This window comes from Ranitomeya imitator, chromosome 5 (genome assembly GCF_032444005.1).
Source record: "Ranitomeya imitator isolate aRanImi1 chromosome 5, aRanImi1.pri, whole genome shotgun sequence".
In the NCBI taxonomy this organism is placed as follows: domain Eukaryota; kingdom Metazoa; phylum Chordata; class Amphibia; order Anura; family Dendrobatidae; genus Ranitomeya; species Ranitomeya imitator.
This window is the reverse complement of record NC_091286.1, coordinates 83,124,840-83,148,153: the sequence shown is the minus strand read 5'-3', so window position 1 is coordinate 83,148,153 and position 23,314 is coordinate 83,124,840. Positions and strand designations below refer to the sequence as shown.

Sequence of the window (23,314 nt, the reverse complement as noted above, 5' to 3'; positions counted from 1 at the left end):
GGGTACATATAAAATAAATAACTTTATATTTTGTGTGAGCTCCACTCAGGTCATAGCAGTCCTCGGCTGTTATGGGTATGTGTGATTAGGGCCTTATGGGGCAGGATAGCTTCCTACTGAATATGCAAATTGCACATATGTTTGTGCTCTGTGTATTTTCTTTGTAAAGGAATAGCCTTTTTAGCCATCTTAAATCCAATGCTCTTCCCAAAACAGAAATGCAGAGCTGGGATCGATTTAATCATGATTATGGCGGCACTTGATAATCAAATCAATACAAATAGCAATTGTACCAAGAGAATTCATTTTGGTATGTCTGTGCTGTGGCAATGTTTGGTTACTTAATAGAGGAGCCAGATTTAAAAAAAACAAAAAAAACAAACACAAGTATGGTCTTCCAGAAGCAGCACCACTATTATCTATGGCAGTGTCTGGTATTGCAGCTCTGCCGGTTACTTGAATTGCACTTCATTACCAGACAACCTGACTTTTAAACCTGTCTAATAAAGGTTTTAATTTAATGATGATCTGTTATCAGCAGTGCGTGAGTGATACCTCCAGCCCTACTCCAATACCAGACAAGAGTACTGTTTTGCTCCTTATTTTACGTAACCCATTTAAATCAATAAGCCAAATGGAAACAAGAAAAGTTTCAAAGCCATGAAAGTGTATGCGAAAAGATACAAGGCGGCCTTACAAGAACAATACTAGGAGACGGGAGAATCTGTACTTTATGGACTCAATGATAGAGTCTCTAAAATAATTTTTTTTTATTAATATCAGACTTGTATCCTGCAGGATAAACCATGGTAGAACAGTGATAAAATAGGTAGTTCTGTAACATCGCTCTTAACTTTTGAAATCTTTTACAAACTATATTTTAAAACAAAGTGCAATTTCTATGTTCCTTCTCTGTCTCGTTGCTGCCAAACTCGGTGAACTATTTCTGCCTTTAGTCCCGCAAATTAACATTTTCTGAAATACAGACATGCGTAAAAACTAACTGAACAGTAGAAAAAAAAGTCAGTCTAACGTGGCACGATGTATACACGTGGATTCTAAAAGAGGCCAATATACACAAAAATGAAAAGTCGTCACAATTAGTTTAATGAAGTGCACAGAATAGCGATCAATCATATCAATAAAATAAAACAATTATTTTTGTTTTCTTTTTTTTTTTGCTTTTTTCTTTACATCAAATGTGCTTTACTTCCTCCACAGGTATTCTGTTAAATAAAGCACCATATATACTGCCAGGCCACAGCTAGAGAGGATTCTTTACAGAATCAAATTTCTTGTGGTTTAGTACAAGTAAACTTAATTTTGATAATAAGAACCACAGAGTTTTGAGGCAACTGCCTCGATTATAAGGTACAAAACTGGCACAGAGGACACCATATTATACACTGTAAAAATGACAAGTTTAAATTACATCATATTGGGTAAGGGGCCCCCTATTAATTCAAGCGGCCACTTCATGAAAGCCACTACAGCGAACCTGAATTACATAAAACATAACCATAATGATTGGCCTTTACAAAGTGTACTGCAGATGCAACTTTTGTTTCTTGACTTCTGCCTGACCAAGAATAAAGCATATAAATCTATCTTGCCATCCAAGCAGAAAGCACTTGACAAACTGAAGCACAAAAAAAAAAATAGAAAAAAAAAGAAAAACAGGAAAAAAAACCCTGCAAAAATGTATACAAACAGCTTTAAAAAAAAATAAAGACTTAAAAGCAGACATGCTACAACTAATGTCAAGAAGCAGCTTTGTTTTCTTTTCCTGATATCCTCGAGACCACGAGAATCGTGGATTCAATGGTCCGGCACAGGGTATCTAAAATGTCATTCTGTTGTATATGACTAAAAAGTCCCCTGGAATGCTCACAATTTAGTGATAGGCTGAGCTCTGGGCTGTCCTGTGTGGGTGACGGCTGACCGTCACATCTCCGTAAGTCTGCCAAGTCAGCCAGCACAGCAGATATGGAAGTGGAAGGGAGCTCACCATCTTCCTCCATCAAATTAGTCTCGTTAGGACTTCGAAGTTCTTTCATATCTTTTCCATCTTCGTATTTAGTGCTGCTGCTGGGCTGATCATTGCTTACTTGTGGCCGCGCAGGCAGCAGCATATCTTCAGCAAATGAAGATGACATTTCTATTCTGTATTCCTTAGACAGGGGAGCGGGAGATGGAGGATCTTGTTCTGTTCCTGGATCAATGATGGAAGAGTCTCTTGTCTCGTTGTCAGATGTGCTTGTTGGTGTGGATGCCTCACGTTCATTTTTCAGATCACCTATACAGCCGTCTACCATGTGATCCTCATCATTGCTAACCCGTCTCCGCTTTACTGGTGTAGCACCTTCATCATCTAAAGAGAGAAATCTCATATTTACTGCTAATTTGTATATATTCACATAGAAATACAGGTTTATCTATAAATGTTATGTTAATATCAAAGTATCAAACCAACTTTACTGCGATATTATGGGATGAATATATGCTAAAATATTAGGAAGCTGCTTGTTGCAACGGCATAAACAAAGTATATGGAAAGATCTGAGTAAGAGTTTCTTCTCCACTTCCACACAAGTCCTGTAAGACTTCAATACAAGAACATTTACATCCTCATTGATGCGGATGTTGCCAATGGGGATAAGGTTCATCACATACCCAGAGTCAAAGTCCAATTATATTAAAAATGATGCAAATGTGAAATTCTGTAACAAGCATCATACATTCACAGTACAAAGCAGGTCTGTGGATAGAGGTGTATGTGCATAAGTAGAAGTGATTGAGTGTGTATACATGTAGGTAGAATGATGTTTATAGGGCTGCACAGGTGTGTATACACGGCTATGGATGTTTATGTACTGGAGTGTGCTTATGTGTGAAGTCAACAAGGGGAATAGGGTCACTTAAACTCACCTTTAGCTTTACCATCTTTGGATTCTTGCTCTTGTAACGACTTTCTTTGCTGCTGACAGGCTCGGCATTTGCTCAGGAGATCCTGTAAAGTCGGTATTAAGGCTGTGTTCAACTGTTTAGGGGAGTGAACTGAAAGGAGTAAAACCAGGGCTCGAAGATCCTAGAACATAAAAATGGTGGCATACATTTAGGTCCAGAAATAAGAGGATAGTGACCGAATCTTTGTTATTTCAGCTCTGCAGGGCACTATTCTTTACTTAAAATGAAACAGGTGCAATTGAAATTTATACTTCAGGGTGTTCCCTGAAGAAGCGACATACACGCGTAGGGGTAAGTGGCCGCAGTCTTGGCAGGACCCCTCATTCCATGGGTAACTAACCTTATATTTTACCCAATCTAATTTACATGTACAGAGCACATCAGAAAACATGTCACTCCACAGTAGACTGTGTATAACAGCATGTTGGTCTAGACGGTTTACATGCCATGTTTAGGTATAGAGTACTATATTAAAGTAACTAGATATTGTTACCCCTTTATGTTATCTGCTAAGGAATCTTTTTGATACAGCATTCTGGTGATTCGCTCCACATCTATGTAATCCTGACCATAGCCTAAGGCCACTGCTTTCCCTTCACCTTTGAATCAAAACTTTGTGTACCCACATAAAATTTTATAGAATGCATATTTTTTACAAAAAAGTATTTTGTATTATTAAAATCTTTAACCCCTTAGAGACACAGCCCTTTTTCATTTTTGCGTTTTTGTTTTTCGCTCCACTTCTTCCCAGAGCCATAACTTTTTTTTATTTTTCCTTCAATATGGCCATGTGAGGGCTTGTTTTTTGCAGGACGAGTTGCACTTTTGAACGACACCATTGGTTTTACCATGTCGTGTACTCGAAAATGGGAAAAAAATTACAAGTGCAGTAATTACACAAAAAGTGCAATCCCACAACTGTTTTTTGCTTAGCTCTTTTGCTAGGTTCACTAAATGCTAAAACTAATGTGGAATTATGATTCTCCAGGTCATTACGAGTTCATAGATAAACATGTCTAGGTTCTTATATCTAAGTGGTAAAAAAAAAAATACAAACTTTGCTAAAAAAACAAAACAAAAAAAAAACGCCATTTTCCGAAACCCGTAGCGTCGGCATTTTTCGTGATTTCAGGTTAGGTGAGGGCTTATTTTTTGCACGCCGAACTGGCGTTTTTAATGATGAAGGTATGTTGTTTTGATTGCTCGTTATTGCAATTTAATGTAATGTTGAGGCGACAAAAAAATAATTCTGGCGTTTTGATTTTTTTCTCACTACGCTGTTTAACGATCAGGTTAATCCTTTTTTTATTGATAGGTCGGGCGATTCTGAAAGCAGCGATACCAAATATGTGCAGTTTTTTTTGTTTGTATTATATTTTGAATGGAGCGAAAGGGGGATGATTTCAACTTATATATTTTTTTCCCATATTTTTAAACACATTTTACTTTAACTTTTGGCGTGCTTTAATAGTCTCCATGGGAGGCTAGAAGTTGCCATATCCTGATCGGCTCTGCTACATAGAGACGATGCTCAGATCGTCTCTATGTAGCAGAATGAATGCATTGCTATGCGCGCGACTACTGGGAGGCGCTCAAAGCAATCCAGCACTGACATAGAGGTCTCAAAAAGACCTCTGGTTGTCATGCCGACGAACCGATGACCCCCGATCACATGACGGGGTACCAGTGCGCATATTTCCAGCTTGACTCCCGGAAGCTCACGTTAAATGCCGCTGACAAAGTACAAAACAACTGATATGTCTCGGCTTTGATGTGTGCTCAGCACCAGAGCCCACATCAAAGGAAGAGATGCGAACTCTGAAGTACTAGTACGGCGGAGGTCGCGAAGGGGTTAAATTGTTAAGTAAAATGACTCAGATGCTCCTTTCTAAATAATTTTGTACAAGAGTCTATAACTTGATGGCTATATTGTCAACTTTGGAACTGGTACTTTATATCTTATCCAATTTTCTACAAAGTCTCCTCACTTCCGTGGCTCAAAAATAATTGGACAAAATTTTACAACAAAATGATCATTTTTACTACTTTGTAGAGAATCCTTTGCAGGTAATGACTGCCTGAAGTCTGGAAACCACGGACGTCACCAAACGCTGGGTTTCCTCCTTTGTGATGCTTTGTTGGCCTGTACTGCTGCTGACTTCAGCTGTTGCGTGTTTGGGGGTCTTTCTACCTTTAATTTTTGTCTTAAACATGTGAAACATATACTTGATGGTGTTAAGATCTGTTGATTGACTTGGCCACTGCACAATATTCCACTTCTTTGCCTGTAAGAAACTCCTTGGTTGCTTTAGCAGTATGTTTTGGGTCATTGTCCACCTGTACTGTGAAGTGCTGTTCAGTCATCCTTGTGAATCTGAGCAGAAACTATCACCCTGTACACTTCAGAATTCATGTGGCTGCTTCTGTCTTCAGTCACATCATCAACACTAGCGACCCAGTGCCAGTGGAGGCCATGAATGCCCGCACCATCACACCAGCTCCACCATGTGTTTCAGAGGATTTGGTGTTCATTGATAGCGAGTCGTTCCAAGCCTTCTCCAGACTTTCTTCTTCCCTTTATTCTGGTACAGACTGATCTAAGTGTCATCTGTCCGTAGATTGCTTTTCCACAACTGGGGGGCTTCTTTAGATGATTTTTTTTTTTTTGGCAATTCTAATCTGGCCTTTCTATTGGTAAATCTTGAGTAATGTTTTGCAGCTTGTGGTGAACCCTCTGCATTTGCCCTCATGAAGTCTTCTCTTTATGGTGGACCTGGTCTGGCTCCATCATATTCTGCAGCGCTTTACAAACATTATCATCGCTGTTCCCATCGGGGCTCACAAAATAGATTCCCCATCATTAGGTCTTTGGAGTGTGGGAGGAAACCGGAGTACCCGGAAGAAACCCACGCAAACACAAGGAGAACATGCAAACTCCTTGCAGATGTTGTCCTTGGTGGCATTTGAGCCCAGGACCCCAGCCCTACAAAGCTACCCTACTACCCCCACAGACACTGTGCTGCCCTAGAAACTCAAACTCCTGCTTCACTTGTGTGAATGTTGTGAATTGGTTTTTCTTCACCATAGAAAAGGATTCTGTAATCATGCATCACTGTTGTCTATTGTGCATGTCCAGGCCTTTTTGAGTTCCCAAGCTCACCAATGTGTTTTTTTTTATTTTATAGAATATACCAAACTGTTGATTTGGCCACTCCTAACATTTCTGCTCTCTCAAATGGATTTTTTCTCTTACACGGTAAGCTCCTTTTGACTGCATGATGAGGTCTAACAGCAACAGCTTTCAAATGCAAATACCATATCTGGAATCAGCTCCACACTTTTCACCTGCTTAACTGATGGATTAACGAGGGAATAGCCCTGCAGCCCATTAACAGGAACTGGTAAACAGAAAAAACGCTATTAACCTGCTGGCGCCTGCATGTAGCGCAACGCTGCGGGGAGAAAATCTACTATATAATTGTCTAAGGGTCACTTCCGTCTGTCTGTCTTTCTGTCACGGATATTCATTGGTCGCGGCCTCTGTCTGTCATGGAATCCAAGTCACTGATTGGTCGTGGCAAAACGCCCACGACCATTGCCACGACCAATTAGTGACGGGCGCAGCCCGGTGGCAACATGGCCGCTCCTTCCTCCCCGCAGTCAGTGCCCGCTCCGTACTCCCCTCCAGTCAGCGCTCACACAGGGTTAATGGCAGCGCTAATGGACAGCGTTATGCCGCGGTGTAACGCACTCCATTAACGCTGCTATTAACCCTGTGTGACCAACTTTTTTTTTTACTATTGATGCTGCCTATGCAGCCTCAATAGTAAAAAGATCTAATGTTAAAAATAATAATAAAAAAATTCATATACTCACATTCCGGCGCCTTTCCCGCTCCTCGCGACGCTCCGGTGACCGCTCCATGCAAGTGGCAGGTTCCGGCGGCAAGGATGATATGCGACAAGGACCTGCCATGACGTCACAATCATGTGACCGCGACATCACAGGTCCTGCGAGAAAGACCTGCCATGACGTCACGGTCATGTGACCGCGATGTCATCACAGGTCCTGCGCCCATACCAACCCTGGGACCGGAAGCTGCCTCGTGCACTGCACACAGGCGACAGGACTTCAACGGAGGGTGAGTAAATGTTTATTTTTTTATTTTAAATCTGTATACTACATGGCTCTGTGCTGTATACTCAGTCGCTGTGCAATATATTACGTGACTGGGCAATATACTACGTGACTGGGCAATATACTATGTGACTGGGCAATATACTACGTTACTGGGCAATATACTACGTGGACATGCATATTCTAGAATACCCGATGCGTTAGAATCTGGCCACCATCTAGTTAACTATATTCTCCCCAACAGCGTTCCCGTTTCAGTCACGGGGCGGCAGCGAAGCGAGTTTAGCCACAGCTCTGAGTATACAGAACGGGGGCTGTAACTGCGCCCCTGTCCCTGATATACACTGTCTCTGCATTTGGACCGGCTGTCAGTCAGGGTCGGGGGCCCGGGTTTAGTCACTGTTTTTAATATGCATAGTAGTGGCTGTAAACTCTCCCTGGCACAGCATATTGCGCCTCAGTTCTGTGCATTTTGGCAGAGCTGGGAGAAACTGGCGTGAAAACGCCACAAGCCGTAAAATTTTTGCGACATTCCAAAGCCAGGTGATCTATGCATTACATGGACCGATGTTCATCTGACCTCAGGAGGCTTTCTACAATAATGGCCGATTTACAGAATCAAAGCAGAGGTTACTGAGGAAGGACCCTGCACTATTATGGCAAAACTGTTTTGATTAATAGAGGCCTATGACTAATGCAAATTGCAGTTGTGTAATAACACTGGAGACTAAATGTGTGGCTAATATTCAGCCTCAAGTTTTAGCATCAGGTCCGGTTTATTTGAATGGTGAGGCAATCTTCAGGCCAAGAAGGACCATTTCAACCTGTTCTGTTTTGTTGCCATTATAGGTAGGAATATTTGCTAATGGTCATGTTAGCCAGTCCTAGGGTTGCCTAAAGGAGTATTACAGAAAGAAGTTATGAACTCTTCATACAATAGGTGCTAACTACTAAACTGGTGGCGGTCCGAGCTAGGAAACCCCCCACTGATCACCAGAAAGGTCAAAACATGCACACTCTACTCATTTCTTTGGGACTGGCTTAAACAGCCAATTGCTGTACCGTCAGAGGCTCTCGTACTCCCAGAGACCATGAGCAGAGCTGAGGTGTGCACACAGGACCAATGCTCTAATCAAGCAGAGCGTTTTTCAGCCTTATTCTCAGTATCAATGAGAGTGCCAGTTATGGGATCCACATTGATTCGGAAGTTATCAATCATATGAACTAACAATTGTGATCCAACCCTCCTGTATGTGGAATAAAGTCAACACAAATTTGTAACGAGATATTTTATCAAACACTGAAATATGAAAACAAAGCCTACACAGATCAAAAACAAAATGAAAATGTTGATTTCAGCCAGTGTATTGTGGAGGAAACACAAATGGATATTCACTCACCCCATTTAAAGTGCTGCTTGCTTTGGAAATTTCAATTCTGCTGATAAAATCGGACTCAGCATTTTGATACTGATTGATGAGATGCGTAACTATTGTGTTAATGAGACTTGCACAATTCGTTTCAGAAAAAACCTGACTTTGAACCTGTGAAAGCGAAGACCAAAATCACGTTGTAAATTATAATCCACCCTCTTCTCGATTTACTTCCTTACCAGTAAATAATATAAAAAAAAAAAAACCACCAACAACTGTGAACTTAATTGCATACCTTCACTAGAAAATGGCTCTGGAATGTGTACACCACGTTGTTATTGAGGAACACACGTTCATCCATTAAAATACTTTTAATATATTCTGCAAAAACTGGATCCTCACACAGAAGCTTGATGCAGTTTTTTGCCAGTTGAGACTAGATTTCCAAAAGAAAGGAATAATTTACATAGTGAAGTGAATATCCTTCCATTTATTTGCTCTCCTCAATTCCTGCAGCCCAATATTCTTTAGTATAAGGGGTTGTGTCATGAAGGCAACTCCAATCAGCAGGCACAAATGGATGGGGAGGAGGGGTCCTCCATTAGGAACAACTTTCTATGACCAAGAGCGGAGACTCGCTTTGTAAAAATGATTATCGCTCAGGTGGACCCACGTGATCTATGCATTACATGGACCGTTGTTCATCTGACCTCAGGAGGCTTTCTACAATAATGGCCCATTTACAGAATCAAATAGGTTAATGAGGAAGGACCCCGGCACTCTTGGAATTTTAATATCTACATATTTAGTAGAACTAGAAGGCCGTGTATGTTCCTATTTGTTTGGTATATAGAAAATATCTGAATTTGGGCCACCATCTGGGAACAGAGAAGAGAAAGAATTTGCTCAGCCATCGTCATGATGGACTTGCTTCATTGTACGATTTTAGAAAAGTCCTTTTTGACCTACAGATCTGTTATGAGTAGCTTGAGCACAGTGTAATAAAAAATGGCATACCTGTGTTTGGCACAACTCAGTCCAGAGTTTTGGGAACAATGCTAGGTGCAAGGAGAGCCCTTCATAGGCAATCAAGACACCTGCAAATTAAATCAATGTTATCAATATAGGCTTAAGTGGAAATACAAGCTGGATGTTTAAAGAGAACAAATGATCAAAAATCTAGTTTTATTAAAAAATATTACATAATTACACTCATCACTGCTGAAGCGGCTATGATCCGTCTTTTCAGATGATCTCACTGCTTAGTGAGGAGAGACCAGGAAGTGTTCTCAAACACGTGGCTCTTGGTGACATGGCTGCATTGTCTCTGAAGACCGATCACCGCAGCTCCACCAGTGATGATAGGTCTTCTTTAAGCAATTTGCAGTGTTGGTACGCTTTAATCATCTTCAGTATGATCACTTTATTACACATTTTTGCTGATAAGTAGTGTTGAGTGAATAGCTTCAGATAAGTCCTTATCCTAATAGCTATAGCGCTTACCAAATAGCTGCCTCGGGAACCCGGATACCTGGCGCGCTCCCGATAATCAGATGTTCGGAGCCGCAGATGCATGTGTCGCGGCTGTGTGACAGTCACAACACATTAATGGAGAGCCTGTGTGTTGTGACTGTCACAGAGCCGTGACACATGCATCTGCAGCGCTGAACAGCTGATCATCGGGAGTGCTCCAGGTATCCGGGTTCCTGATGCAGCTATTCGGTAAGCGCTATAGCTATTCGGATAAGCACGTATCCAAAGCTATTTGATCAGCCCTACTGATAAACCCCAAAGTCTGTGCTGCAGACTGCACTACACTACACAGAACTCTGCTCGTCACTCCTGCACTGATGATGGCAGCTTGGTAGCAGAAGGACATCGCTTAGCTTTGTGAAGCTCAAAGCAGCAAAATGCCACCGTAGTTCTTAAAGGCAGAATATGAAAGCCATCGTGAGGGTATAGTAATCATGGGAAAACATCCATAAAATGCAGAGTTCAAATTGTGAGCAGAGAGTCCTGTAAAAATGTAACCAATAAAAAATAATGTATAATATTTGACACACACTAAAATGTGGAAGACTTTATAATAAAAAAAAAAAAAAAAAAAGATCTGCACCCTCCCCCTCCCATAACAAAAAAACCAAAAACCACACCACCTCTCTTCACTCACTAGAATGAGGCTCTGGGGCAGTCACAGCCCATGGTTCAGAGTGCCGCTCTCTTCTTGGGATAAAAAAAACATACAGACCCAAGTATCTACCCTCATACAACCCCTATAGAAAGTGAACTATTAGGAAACTGTATTATTAATGGAACTTACTTAGCTTGATTAAAGCTTCAGTAAACTTTTCACAATTGATTGCCACACGGCACAGGAGATGGATAAACTGGTGATATGAAGACAGGTAATCCAGTAGCATGCGGTCATAAACGTCATCTTTACCCTGAAAACACAAAATAGGGACGCGTTCCTAGAACCAATCACTACTACATGATCAGGGCAAGGTTATAACTTCTGAATGCAAACATGATACATTCCATTCATTGACCACAAGTGAAAGTGGCGAGGAATGGAAGGAGATGATATGAGCTGCAAATCCAGTGAATACGTTTCCTACATACAAAACCGAAAACCCCCTTTAATTTATTTTGCATCAGGTAAAAATACAATGGGAAATCTGTACGTTTACCAACCTTGCTGGATTCCACCATTGTGGGCAAGAGGCACATATTAAGTTCAGGGCGGGGAGGACGGATATTGCTTTTTCCTCCTATAAGTTTCATATTTTCACGACAGGGAAAGTAGGGACCAAGGGACACTGGAGAAAAAAAAACAGAAAAAACAAAAACAAATTAGACCGGAATATTCATCTCTGGAAAAGCTCATCACTCCTTTCCTTATCTTGTACTTTACCATCAACACCTTCTGAGATCACGTGCAAACAACACACATTATATATAAAAAAATAAATACTTTGAAAATAACCTCCAGCAATAAACACTTACTTGGGATATTGCTATGATGGTATGTACAATGGTTGTGCTGGAGAAATGGAACCAATGTGTGCAAGAAATCATGAGGGCTCAGGAGCACCAGTTCCTTCAGGACATCTAAGAGCAAAAGTAAATGTTAATTAATAAAACATGATGACTACAATCTTCCACCATCGCAGTATATTAGAACATGAGAATATGGCTGTAGGTGCTATATGTTGAATAGTAATAATGAGTATAAGGGAATATCCAAAACATGAAGACCTGGGACACGCAGGTTTAGCAATGCTACATGTAATGGGACAGAAAGCAGAACTGGTTTCTTAATGAGTGTAATGTGCAGGGAACTAAAAATATGAAGGCAATTTTCTTTTTGGATTAAGGTCTCTTAAAAATTAACTAAAACTTATTTTTAAATTTTAACCAGCAGGGAAAGTTGTGAAACTTTGCAAATCGAATTATAAAGGGTATTTATCTACATTTCTGTAAAAAAAAAAAAAAAAGCATTTAAGTGGCTACCAGACACCTGATTTTGTTTCTCCTTAGTTGCGCTAATATCAGAAGTACTCCTGTTGAGGACAGATGATAGCAGGAAGGCTCAGTACCGGTACCTTGCTAGCTCTGGGGATATGTTGCTGGAGGAGATTTTTATGATAAGCAGAGCAAAAAGGAGGAGACAGGCACTGACCAATCATCATCATCTGTACTCAAAATGAGCACCCTCTAGGCCAGATTGTAAAAAGGGCAGAAAGGATGGAATGGAAAAAAATACATTAGGGCTGTGTGACTGTGTTCACACCAGTGAAATATGGCTTTTCAGATCTGATGACAGATGAGCGAGGACAAGGGTTTCCTCACCTTGATCATGATCTGTATGTCCTGGAATAAGAAACCTGTCTCCCTCAGGACAGTGGCTATTAAATTGAGAGATTGAGAATTCTGGTGGAAAAGGGGATCCACCTAGAGAAAATAGGTCAGGGTAATCCTGGAGTCTCCAGTGTATATCTGTGAGTAGGTAGACTAACTCTGCGTACCAGGCTCTTCAGGGGCCATGAGGATGACTTTGACAAGTCTGAGAATCAGGAGAAGAGGCGGAAAAAGGTACTGAAGGTGGAACAGAGACCATTGAATCCAGGGAGTCGGATTCAAGTACCAGGGTGTCGCAAGACCTGGCCACGAAACAAGAAACCTTAAGATTCATCTGGGACGCTATCAGATCAATGTCAGGGATGCCCCACCTCTGACAGATTTGTATAAACACAAGGATGAGTTGAGGGACCACTCGCCCGAGAAGAGGCCCTGACCACTTAGGAAGTCAGCAGTTCAATTTTCCACACCTGAAATGTGCACCGCTGATATTGCTGGAATGTGCTGTTCGGCGCAAGCCAGAATCTGTGAGACCTCAGACTTGACTGACTTGCTCTGTGTCCCGCCCTGATTATTGATGTATGCCACGACCGTGGCATTGTCAGACTGAATGTGAACTGTGCGGCCTGAAGGAAGGTCCTGCCAGTGGAGTAGGAAAAGGTAGATGCCTCTAAGCTCTAAGATGTTGATGGGGAGAGATGTCTCCCGAGAGTTCCAGCGGCCCTGGACTGTGCTGAAGGAAGACAGCCCCCCACTCAAGAAGGCTGGCATCGGTCATGACGATCTGCCAGTGGAATGGGAAGAATTATCTCCCGTGCTGAATGGAGGGGAAGAGACCCCACCATGCCCAGGGACTGCCTAACTCGAAGAGGCAGAAGGATAGGGCGATCCAGAGAAAAGTTCCTTTTGTCCCAAGCTGACAGGAGGGCCAGTTGGAGAGGGCAAGTATGGAACTGAGAGAAAGGGATGGCTTCCATTGCAGCAACTATCCTGCCCAGCACTCTCACAAAGACAAAAACAGGGGGGATGGGCATTTTAGGGAGCGAATACCCAGGAGGAGCACAGAGAACTTCACTTCTGGGACTCTGGCAGTATCGAAAGGCATGCAAAGAAGAACAGAGCTGTTCCGGGATCAGAAACAACTTTGCCGTGTTGACTAGCCAGACTAAGCGGGCAAGTGTGTCGAGGGTGATCTAAAGACTTTCGCAAAGGTGTTGGAAAAGGCATATGGAGTAGCCTGGGGCCGAGGGGGGCTGCTGAGGAGGGCTAAGCCAAGAAAAAAAAAACGCTCTTAGACAGAGCCTACTTAGATACTGGTGTTCTGAAGAGGATTCCCTGTCTGCACAGACACTGTGAGCAGCAAATTGGAATGTGGAGATAGGCATCCTGGATATCCACTGTGCAGAGGGATTCCTCGGGTTCCATGGAGGCAATCGAATGGATGGACTCCATCCTTAAGTGAAGAAGGTGCACCTGCTGGTTTAGGAGATCCGGCAAAGTGAGCCATCCTTCTTTGGGACCACGAAGTGGATTAAAAAGAAGCCTTAGAATCGCTCCTGAGAGGAGATGTGTATGATGAGATCTGCCCAGAGCAGAGATGAGATGGCCTGAAAGCATCCGGGAACTTGGTCTGGGACACTTGACAAGAAGCATAGTTGGTGGGAGGGAGAAGAAAATTCTGTTTTGTAACTGGTGGTAACGATCTGCCTGACCCAAGCTTCATTGACTATGGAGAGCCACGTGTCCCGGAAGAGAAGACGACTACTGCCAACCACCCAGAGAGAATTTCCAGGTGAGGGCAACGCATCATGCAGAAGATAACCTATTAGATTGGGACACACAGCTAATACTGATGAGCTTTGTGCCAATTGGTGGGTATATACTGCTGGGGAGGAGCTACCAGTAACTTTTTTGCCTAGTGTCAGCCTCCTATCAACGGCAGTATACACCCATGGTTATTTATGTCGCCCAATGAAGCGATAAAGAAAAAGTGATTTGCAAAAGTTCACAATTTTCCATGCTGAAAAAATTACTAAAAAAAAAAAAATATATAAAAATGAACATTTAGTTACTGAGATTTCAACAGTCGCCAGACAGGAAATAAACTAATGCAGTTCCTTCCAATCCTAATCCCACCACTTTATTCACTAACGAATCACAACGGAATAAGCATTACCGATGCAGGCGTTTCTGAGCTCTGCTGGACTGTAGGAATTTAACAGGGTTAGGAGTTTGTGAGCAAATTCAATTCTCTCCTGCCACTGGATGAGCGCCTGCTTCACATCTGTGGATATAGAAAGGCATAATGAAGAGCGCACAGATGTTAACTCCATGTAACACAAGTCTATACTACATTGCACACCTACCTTTTCTCTGCAGATAAGGACGGGTGGACTTAAGGACAGACAGGAATATGGACAAAAGCTCCACCAAGTCCCCAGTCACATGGCAAGCTGTGGCTTCATGGTACATCATATGTAATGTGTTAAAGGACTGCAATACAGAGTTCACAGGAAATAAGCACTATAGTATACTATAATGTTATCAGTAAAGGAGATTATATTTCATGTACAATAGAAAATACTTTTTAATTTCTTACTGAAGAAACAGAGAAATATCAGCTAGCATTCTACTAGGACTAGTGAAACCCCAAAGCTCATTCACAGGGCCTTACCAATGATCAGGTCATCAGTCTGGTGCAGCATATCCACTCGATCCACACATCACAAGGAATTTCTATAAGTGGCTTTAAGAACTTTTTTGCACTATACCTCCTTACTTGTTACATAGTTATTAAGGTTGAAGGAAGACTATAAGTCCATCTAGATCAACCCATAGCCTAACCTAACATGCCCTAACATGTTGATCCAGAGGAAGGCAAAAAAAAAAAAACCCATGTGGCAAAGAGTAAGCTCCACCTTGGGGAAAAAAAAATCCTTCCCTACTCCACATACAGCAATCAGACTAGTTCCCTGGATCAACACTCTAACAAGGAATCTAGTGTATATATACCCTGTAACATTATACTTTTCCAGAAATGTATCCAGTCCCCTCTTAAATTTAAGTAATGAATCACTCATTACAACATCATACGGCAGAGAGTTCCATAGTCTCACTGCTCTTACAGTAAAGAATCCGCGTCTGTTATTATGATTAAACCTTTTTTCCTCCAAATGTAGAGGATGCCCCCTTGTCCCTGTTTCAGGTCTATGATTAAAAAGATCATCAGAAAGGTCTTTTTACTGTCCCCTCATATATTTAAACATTAAAATAAGATCACCCCTTAGTCTTCGTTTTTCCAAACTAAATAGCCCCAAGTGTAATAACCTATCTTGGTATTGCAGACCCCCCAGTCCTCTAATAACCTTGGTCGCTCTTCTCTGCACCCGCTCCAGTTCAGCTATGTCTTTCTTATACACCGGAGACCAGAACTGTGCACAGTATTCTAAGTGTGGTCGAACTAGTGACTTGTATAGAGGTAAAATTATGTTCTCCTCATGAGCATCTATGCCTCTTTTAATACATCCCATTATTTTATTTGCCTTTGTAGCAGCTGCCTAACACTGGCCACTGAATAGGAGTTTGTCATCCACCCATACACCCAGGTCTTTTTCATTGACGGTTTTGCCCAGAGTTTTAGAATTAAGCACATAATTATACACCTTATTACTTCTACCCAAGTGCATAACCTTACATTTATCCCCATTAAAGCTAATTTGCCCTTTATCAGCCCAAGCTTCTAGTTTACATAAATCATCCTGTAATATAAAATTGTCCTCCTCTGTATTGATCATCCTGCAGAGTTTAATGTAATCTGCAAATATTGAAATTCTACTCTGAATGCCCCCTAGAAGGTCATTAATAAATATGTTAAAAAGAAGAGGGCCCAATACAGACCCCTGTGGTACCCCACTGCTAACCGCTACCCAGTCCGAGTGTGCTCCATTAATAACCACCCTTTGTTTCCTATCCCTGAGCCAGCTCTCAACCCACTTACACATATTTTCCCCTATCCCCATTATTCTCATTTTATGTATCAACCTTTTGTGTGGCACCGTATCAAAAGCTTTTGAAAAGTCCATATACACTACATCCACTGGGTTCCCTTGGTCCAGTCCGGAACTTACCTCTTATAGAAGCTGATCAAATTAGTCCGACATGAACGGTCCCTAGTAAACCCGTGCTGATACTGGGTCATGAGGTTACTCCTCTTTAGATACTCCAGTATAGCATCCCTTAGAATGCCCTCCAGGATTTTACTTACAGTAGAGGTTAAGCTTACTGGCCTATAATTTCCGAGTTCAGTTTTTGTCCCCTTTTTGAATATTGGCACCACATTTGCTATACGCCAGTCCTGTGGTACAGACCCTGTTATTATGGAGTCTTTAAAGATTAAAAATAGGGATTTTTGTGTACTCACCGTAAAATCCTTTTCTCCGAGCCATTCATTGGGGGACACAGACCATGACCATGGGTGTATGCTGCTGCCACCAGGAGGCTGACACTAAGTAACACAAAGAAAGTTAGCTCCTCCCCTGCAGTATACACCCTCCTGCTGGCCCCCAGCTAACCAGTTCGGTGCAAAAGCAGTAGGAGATCAATAGCAATATATAAACATATAGCATGTCACATTATATAAGAGAGTATAAAAATATCAAAAGATAAAAACAAAGCATAAGCTAAGGGTGGGAGCTGTGTCCCCCAATGAATGGCTCGGAGAAAAGGATTTTACGGTGAGTACACAAAAATCCCTATTTCTCCTTCGCCTCATTGGGGGACACAGACCATGGGACGTCCCAAAGCAGTCCCTGGGTGGGGACATCATCAGATCAGGCCGTGTAACCGCTACTTACAAGTGCGCCACCGCGGCCTGCAAGGTCCGCCTGCCCCGACTCACATCTGTGGAAGTATGTGAATAAAAGTGCTTCAAGAATGTATGCGGACTGGAGGAGTTCACAAGCTTGCGGTTGTGCTTGCCGAAGTCTGGAACCTAGAGCCCTTAGACAGGGAGATAGGCTGACATCTAGCTCGGAAGGACTCCTGGATGGAGAAAACAATCCACCAGGCTAACCTGGTTAGACCCTTCCTGCGTCTGTCAGGAAGCCTACTTACCATCGAGAAAGCTAAGTAAAGCGTCCAACCCTTGGCAGGACGCCATTCTCGATACGTACCCACTCGAAGCACTCACTCCTTCCAGGTTATAGAGGATCCCTTCCGAGGTGTGTAGATCGGAGCCGAAAGAGATGAGAGAACAATTCCCCTGCAACAGTGGGAATACAATACCACCTTGGCAATGAGGGAAGGGGATGTCCAGAGGGCAACCCTGCCTTGAGGTAATAAGGAAAAAAGACAAAGAACAGAACGTCGAGTTCCAAAGACTCATCAGGAGTACAAGAACGCTAAGAAAGAATGGAAGAGACCTTCCCTGATAGTGAAGGCTGTCCGGGTCCAAAAAAGGAGTCCACTGTAAAATGCCGAGGATCATTAGGGTCCCACGGATCTAACGGTACGCGGTAGGGAAGAACTACAGGTTAGGGCTCCCTGCAAGAAAGTCCATCTTCCCAGATTTGTCGCAATAAGACGGAAAGCTAGAAGAACAGCAAGCGAGAAAACCCTGACATGGTCAGTGCGGTACTCCCGGGATCCCTGGAGCCCTTCCTGCTTCCGAAAAGATCTCAGAAGAAGTTCAAGAGGAGTTATAGAAATTGGTCCCATGGAAGAGCAGAGCATGCACTGCGATGGTCTTGAAAGTCAAGGCCAAACCAAGAACCGGAGCACATAGGCGTTCAGCTTGGACGCCATCTGACCTACATCTGGAGAAGTCTAGTGAAGGCAGATCCGATGGAAGACTTCCGAATGAAGTTCCCACTCACTAGAGGAGGAACCCTGACGGCTGAACATGTGTTCTGCCCAGCGCACTACTCCAGGGATATGTACTGTTGAGATCCCCGAATGAAAGATCTCGGCTCGTCAGAGAGAGAGAGGTGCCTGGGCCATGGCGCTTGACTGTGGGTAGACCAAAGACCCGCCTAAAGTCAGTGGGCCTGCTGCAGGATTAGACGTACCGTTCAGAACTCCAGGGGAAAGATCGGAAGAAGACTGGCCTTGGAATTCCCCAATGACCATTGGACCAGGAGAAGGCTCTGGGAGAGGAAGGAGCTCAGAGAATACTCTTTGAAAGCCTGATAGATCTGCAGAAAAAAAGGGCGCAGCGAAGGAAACTGCTTCCATTGTCGTCCTTTTCCTCAGAACTCTCCTAGCGAATTGAATGAACGGAGGGAATGAGATATGAAGTGCGCAAGCTCTCTGTTGAAGAACCACGAGCTTGACTCGAGAGAGAAAAAACCATCCTGCTGGGCAGGATCATCCTGAAAAAGGGATCTGCTGAACTGGGAAAGAGGAAAAGAAACTTGTCTAAGTTTAGCTGCTAGCCCAGAGAAAGGATATTGCAAGAGATATAGACCACTCAGCGTAGTCCTAGAAGAGCAGCTACAAAGTCGACCAAAAAGAGCAGGACGACCATGCTTCTATGATGGAAGAAGTACACGACAACCGACATGACCCTTGCGACCACACTGGTGTGGTAGCCAGGCCGGAGGACAAGGTCGTGACTAGAAAATGCTGTTCGCAAATGGAAAGGAAGAAATTTACTTTCACTGGGGATAGAACCCATGTTTCCCACTCAATAGTCAAAGAGCTTAACCACTCAGCCATCAGCTGACCTTGAAGAGATTGTTGTAGCGGGGAGAAATAGGCATGTGAGGGTAAGACTCCCGAATGACTAAGGATGCCAGAAAAATCCACCTCTTTCTGATGAAGTAATGGCTGAGCGGAGAAACTCCATCGGAAAAAGGGGAGGACCTTGACAAAGGTTGTTAGAAGTTTGAAGTCCAGGAATGGTGACACTTTACATTCCCTCCATTTTGAAACCAAGATCCCTAGATCTAGACTATCCTGGACAATGCTTCCACTGCTGGTTGGGTCTGTAGAGGAGATACGATCCCTGCTAGTCTCCCGCTCAGAAAATTAGATTGGCCAGCTATACTGTTGAAAACAAAGTAGCTAAGGTCTCTGACCAGGAGACCATTGGTCAAGCCACCCGTGTGGTGGCTAAGGAAGGGAAAAGCGCTGAACCCGAAACCACAAGACGGAACGAGCTAGGTTTGCTATCCGACCGTCTGTGGTAAATGATACATAGGGCAGGAATACCAGTAGGTATACCACAAGAAATACAACCCGGATAGTCTGCCAAGAGACAGAATACGGGACTGCGACCAGCAGGTCTCTAGCCATCGACGTGCAGAGTAGAAAAAAAGGAACCCTCAATCCACCGTCCTCTTAACAGGGGCGTGGAGAGGAATCGTCCGCTTTCTTGCATCATCCGCTAAATAGTGATGATACAAAGGGAGGGGTGCTTGGACGCCAAAAATGTGTGCCGTACATCCTCAGAGAAGAAGTCCCCGAGTGGACAGGGCAGATGTCTGGCAATAGGCCTAAATGCAGAAGAGGATACACGGAGGCGACAATCCATATGCTCGTCTGTTGAAGGTGTGGGCGGAAATCGGAGCCCCTTAAAGGACCCGTTGCCATAAAAATCCGACCCGGTATGGCATCCAGCTAGAGGCTTCTGTTCAGTGCATCGCCCGTCCCACTGTTGATGATATAAAGAGAGAGAGCGAGAGAGAGAGAGAGAGTCCCTCTTTCTCAGAAGCTCTGGCAAATCAAGGCAATATCCGATCCATATTTCGCATTGTTCTCAACCAAACATGGGGGAGAGATCAGGAAAAGAAAACTTCCATTTTGTAGAACCTGTACGTTATTCAAGGATACTTGCGGCCCCTGCTAGCCGGCGACTCCTAATGTAGAAGAGGGAGCATGTTGAGTGCTCCAGAGTTCAGTTAGGGAGACCAGTTTAGGATTGCTGATGTGCTCTTAGGGCCAGTCAATACTGGTCATGCGCCTTTAAGACCAGGGAATACTGGTCCTGTGCCTTTAAGAGGAGGACATACTGTTCATGTGCGTCATGTGCCATCAAGAACCAAGGCCTGTTGGTCATGTGCCTTTAAGAAACAGGACGTACTTGACATGCACCTTTAAGTCCAAGACATACTGGTCATGAGCCCTTAAAACCCAGGGCCTACTGGTCATTTGCGTTTAAGACCAGGGCATACTGGACATGTGCCTTTAAGACCAGGGCATACTGGACATGTGCCTTTAAGACCAGGGCATACTGGTCATGTGCCTTTAAGACCAGGGCATACTGGTCATGTGTTTATAAGACCAGAGCATACTGGACATGTGCCTTTAAGTCCAGGGTATAATGGTCACGTGTCTCTAAGACCAGGGCATACTGGTCGAGTACCTTTAAAAGCAGGAGAGTAGAAGTCCCCGTGTACTGGTCACCTTTAAAAACCACGGCATGCTGGACAAACGCCTTAAGACCAGGGAATACTGGTCATGTGCCTTTAAGACCAGAGCATACTGGTCATGAGCGTACTGGTCATGCGAGATTAAGACCAGGGCATACTGGTCACTAGCGTTTAAGACCGAAGAGTACCGGTCACGTGCCTTTAAGACCAGGGCATACTGGTCATGAGTCATTAAGACCAGGAAATACTGGTAACGTGTTTTGAAGGCCAGGGCATACTAGTCATGTGCCTTTAAGACCAGGGCATGCCGGTCACGTGCCCTTAAGGCCAAGGCATACTTGTCATGTGTGGTCGTGTGCCTTTAAGACCGGGAATGCTGGTCATGCTCCTTTAAGACCAGGAATGCTGGACAAGACCGGGGCATCTTTTAAAAGGATAATGCCAGAGATGGAATCCCAGGAGGGGAACTAGGTACTCTGGGAGGAGCCGGGATAGGCGCAGCGAAGGCTCCTGAGCTCAATTGATTAAGCACTATGAGAAAAGTGACCGGCTCCGCTGGTAATGTGCTCCTTTTACACTAGGGAACTCTTAAGACCAGGGAATCTGGTGAAGGGTTTATGAGAAAAACCATGGAAAAAACTGGGGATGCACCTATAAGCCCAGCGACTACTGGGCATGAGACAAGCCCAGCGGCTACTGGGCAAGAGACTTAAAGACCAGGGGACCTGAGCCCCAGAGAATGCGGGTCCCAAGTATTTAAAACCGTGATGTTAGTCCCTTTATGCTGCCGGACGTGCGGATTTGCGGGGGAGGGGAGCGATTCACCTTACCGGGATTCTGAGTCCCCAGTCTGGAATAGCGCTGACTTCAGCGCTGAAAACCGCCGGCAGCAGCCCCTTCCAGAAGAACTAGGGGCCGGAAACTCCGCAGCCCCTTCCTGAGGTCAGGGAGAAGATGGCCGCCGAGATCTCGTCCTGCACGAGAAGCGCCAGAATAGGGGGGCGGAGCCGCTAGAGTGAAGGCGGCGGGGGGCGGGGCTTCCTGGAATGCGGCCTAAACAGGGCCGAAGCCGGGGACTAAATTTATAGAGTCGGCCGGCGCGCACCCGCGGACTTAAGGGAAAGGGACCGCAAAGCTCTGTGGGGACCCTGCCGCTATGGAGCCCACCTATGACCGCCAAAAAAGTCAATTATTAACGTGCACTTACCCCGTACAGGTAGGAGCTGTGCCTGGGAAGATAGGACGGTGTAGGGGTGGGGAGCCTCCATCCACCATACCTGCAGAAGAGGGGTGGAGAGGAACCGTCTGCCTCCTTCCATCATCCGCTTTTTCAGTGGTGATGCAGTGGGGGGCTGCTCAGACGCCACGCTGGAAGGTGCCTCTGTACAGCCGAGGGTAAAACCTGGTGGACAGGGCTGAATGTCCGGCAATAGGCCTGGCTGCAGAAGAGGATACTGAAGGTGAAACTCCAGTGCTCGTCTGAAAAGGGAGGGGGGAGATCGGTGCCCATGAAGAGGCCCGTCGCCCCTAAAATCAGCTCAGGCAGTGGCTTCCCACGTCGCAGGAGAGGATACGGAGAGGTGAAACTCCCGTGCTCGCCTGTTGTTGGTTCGGGGGAGATCGGACCATGAAAGAATCCGTCGCCCCCTTCGTCCGTTGTAAAAGGTAAAAAGGTAAAATCTTTGGGTCTGAATAACAGACCCGTCCGTGTGCCTCCTACGGACACTAAGCAAGAACTGGTTAGCTGGGGGCCAGCAGGAGGGTGTATACTGCAGGGGAGGAGCTAACTTTCTTTGTGTTACTTAGTGTCAGCCTCCTGGTGGCAGCAGCATACACCCATGGTCATGGTCTGTGTCCCCCAATGAGGCGAAGGAGAAATAATGGTCTATCAATGACTGTACTTAACTCCTGCAGTACTCGAGGGTGTATCCCATCCGGGCCCGGAGGTTGTCAATTTTAGTGATTATTAGACGCCGCCGCACTTCCTGCTGGGTTAAGCAGGTGACATTTAATTGGGAATTTTTATCACTAGTCATTTTGTCTGCCATGGGATTTTCTTTTGTAAATACTGATGAAAAAAAGTCATTTAGCATATTGGCTTTTTCCTCATTCTCATCCACCATTTCACCCAGACTATTTTTAAGGGGGCCAACACTATCATTTTTTTAGTTTCTTACTATTTATGTAGTTAAAGAATATTTTGGGATTATTTTTACTCTCTCTGGCAATGAGTCTCTCTGTCTCAATCTTTGCTGCCTTGATTTGCTTTTTACAGAATTTATTTAATTTTTTGTATTTATTTAATGCCTCCTCACTACCTACTTCCTTTAATTCTCTAAATCCTTTCTTGTTGTCACTTATTGCGCCCCTTACAGCTCTATTTAGCCATATTGGTTTCCTCCTATTCCTAGTATGTTTATTCCCATACGGTATATACTGTGCACAGATCCTATCCAGGATGCTAATAAACGTCTCCTTCTTTGTGTATTTTTGTGTCTCAGAATATCGTCCCAGTTAATTGCACCAAGATCCTCTCTCATCCGTTGGAAATTTGCCCTCCTGAAGATTAGTGTCCTTGTAACCCCTCTACTTCACATCTTTTTAAAG

At 43.9% G+C, this 23,314-nt stretch overlaps 1 protein-coding gene across 2 annotated transcripts in view; it reads right to left on the bottom strand.

Annotated features, from left to right (window-relative positions):
* Positions 1 to 1,086: 1,086 nt before the first annotated feature.
* The window catches only part of USP34 (ubiquitin specific peptidase 34), a 282,270-nt gene continuing 260,042 nt past the window's right edge, over positions 1,087 to 23,314 (bottom strand). For both annotated transcript variants that reach the window (XM_069768887.1, XM_069768888.1), the window contains 10 exons: positions 14,705 to 14,831; positions 14,515 to 14,622; positions 11,484 to 11,588; positions 11,172 to 11,296; positions 10,798 to 10,921; positions 9,495 to 9,574; positions 8,773 to 8,913; positions 8,505 to 8,648; positions 2,929 to 3,088; positions 1,087 to 2,371 (listed from right to left, as the gene is read on the bottom strand). In XM_069768887.1, the coding sequence (XP_069624988.1) occupies positions 1,761 to 2,371; positions 2,929 to 3,088; positions 8,505 to 8,648; positions 8,773 to 8,913; positions 9,495 to 9,574; positions 10,798 to 10,921; positions 11,172 to 11,296; positions 11,484 to 11,588; positions 14,515 to 14,622; positions 14,705 to 14,831 (1,725 nt within the window). In that variant the 3' untranslated portion in view covers positions 1,087 to 1,760. The remainder of the gene's footprint in view (positions 2,372 to 2,928; positions 3,089 to 8,504; positions 8,649 to 8,772; positions 8,914 to 9,494; positions 9,575 to 10,797; positions 10,922 to 11,171; positions 11,297 to 11,483; positions 11,589 to 14,514; positions 14,623 to 14,704; positions 14,832 to 23,314) is intronic.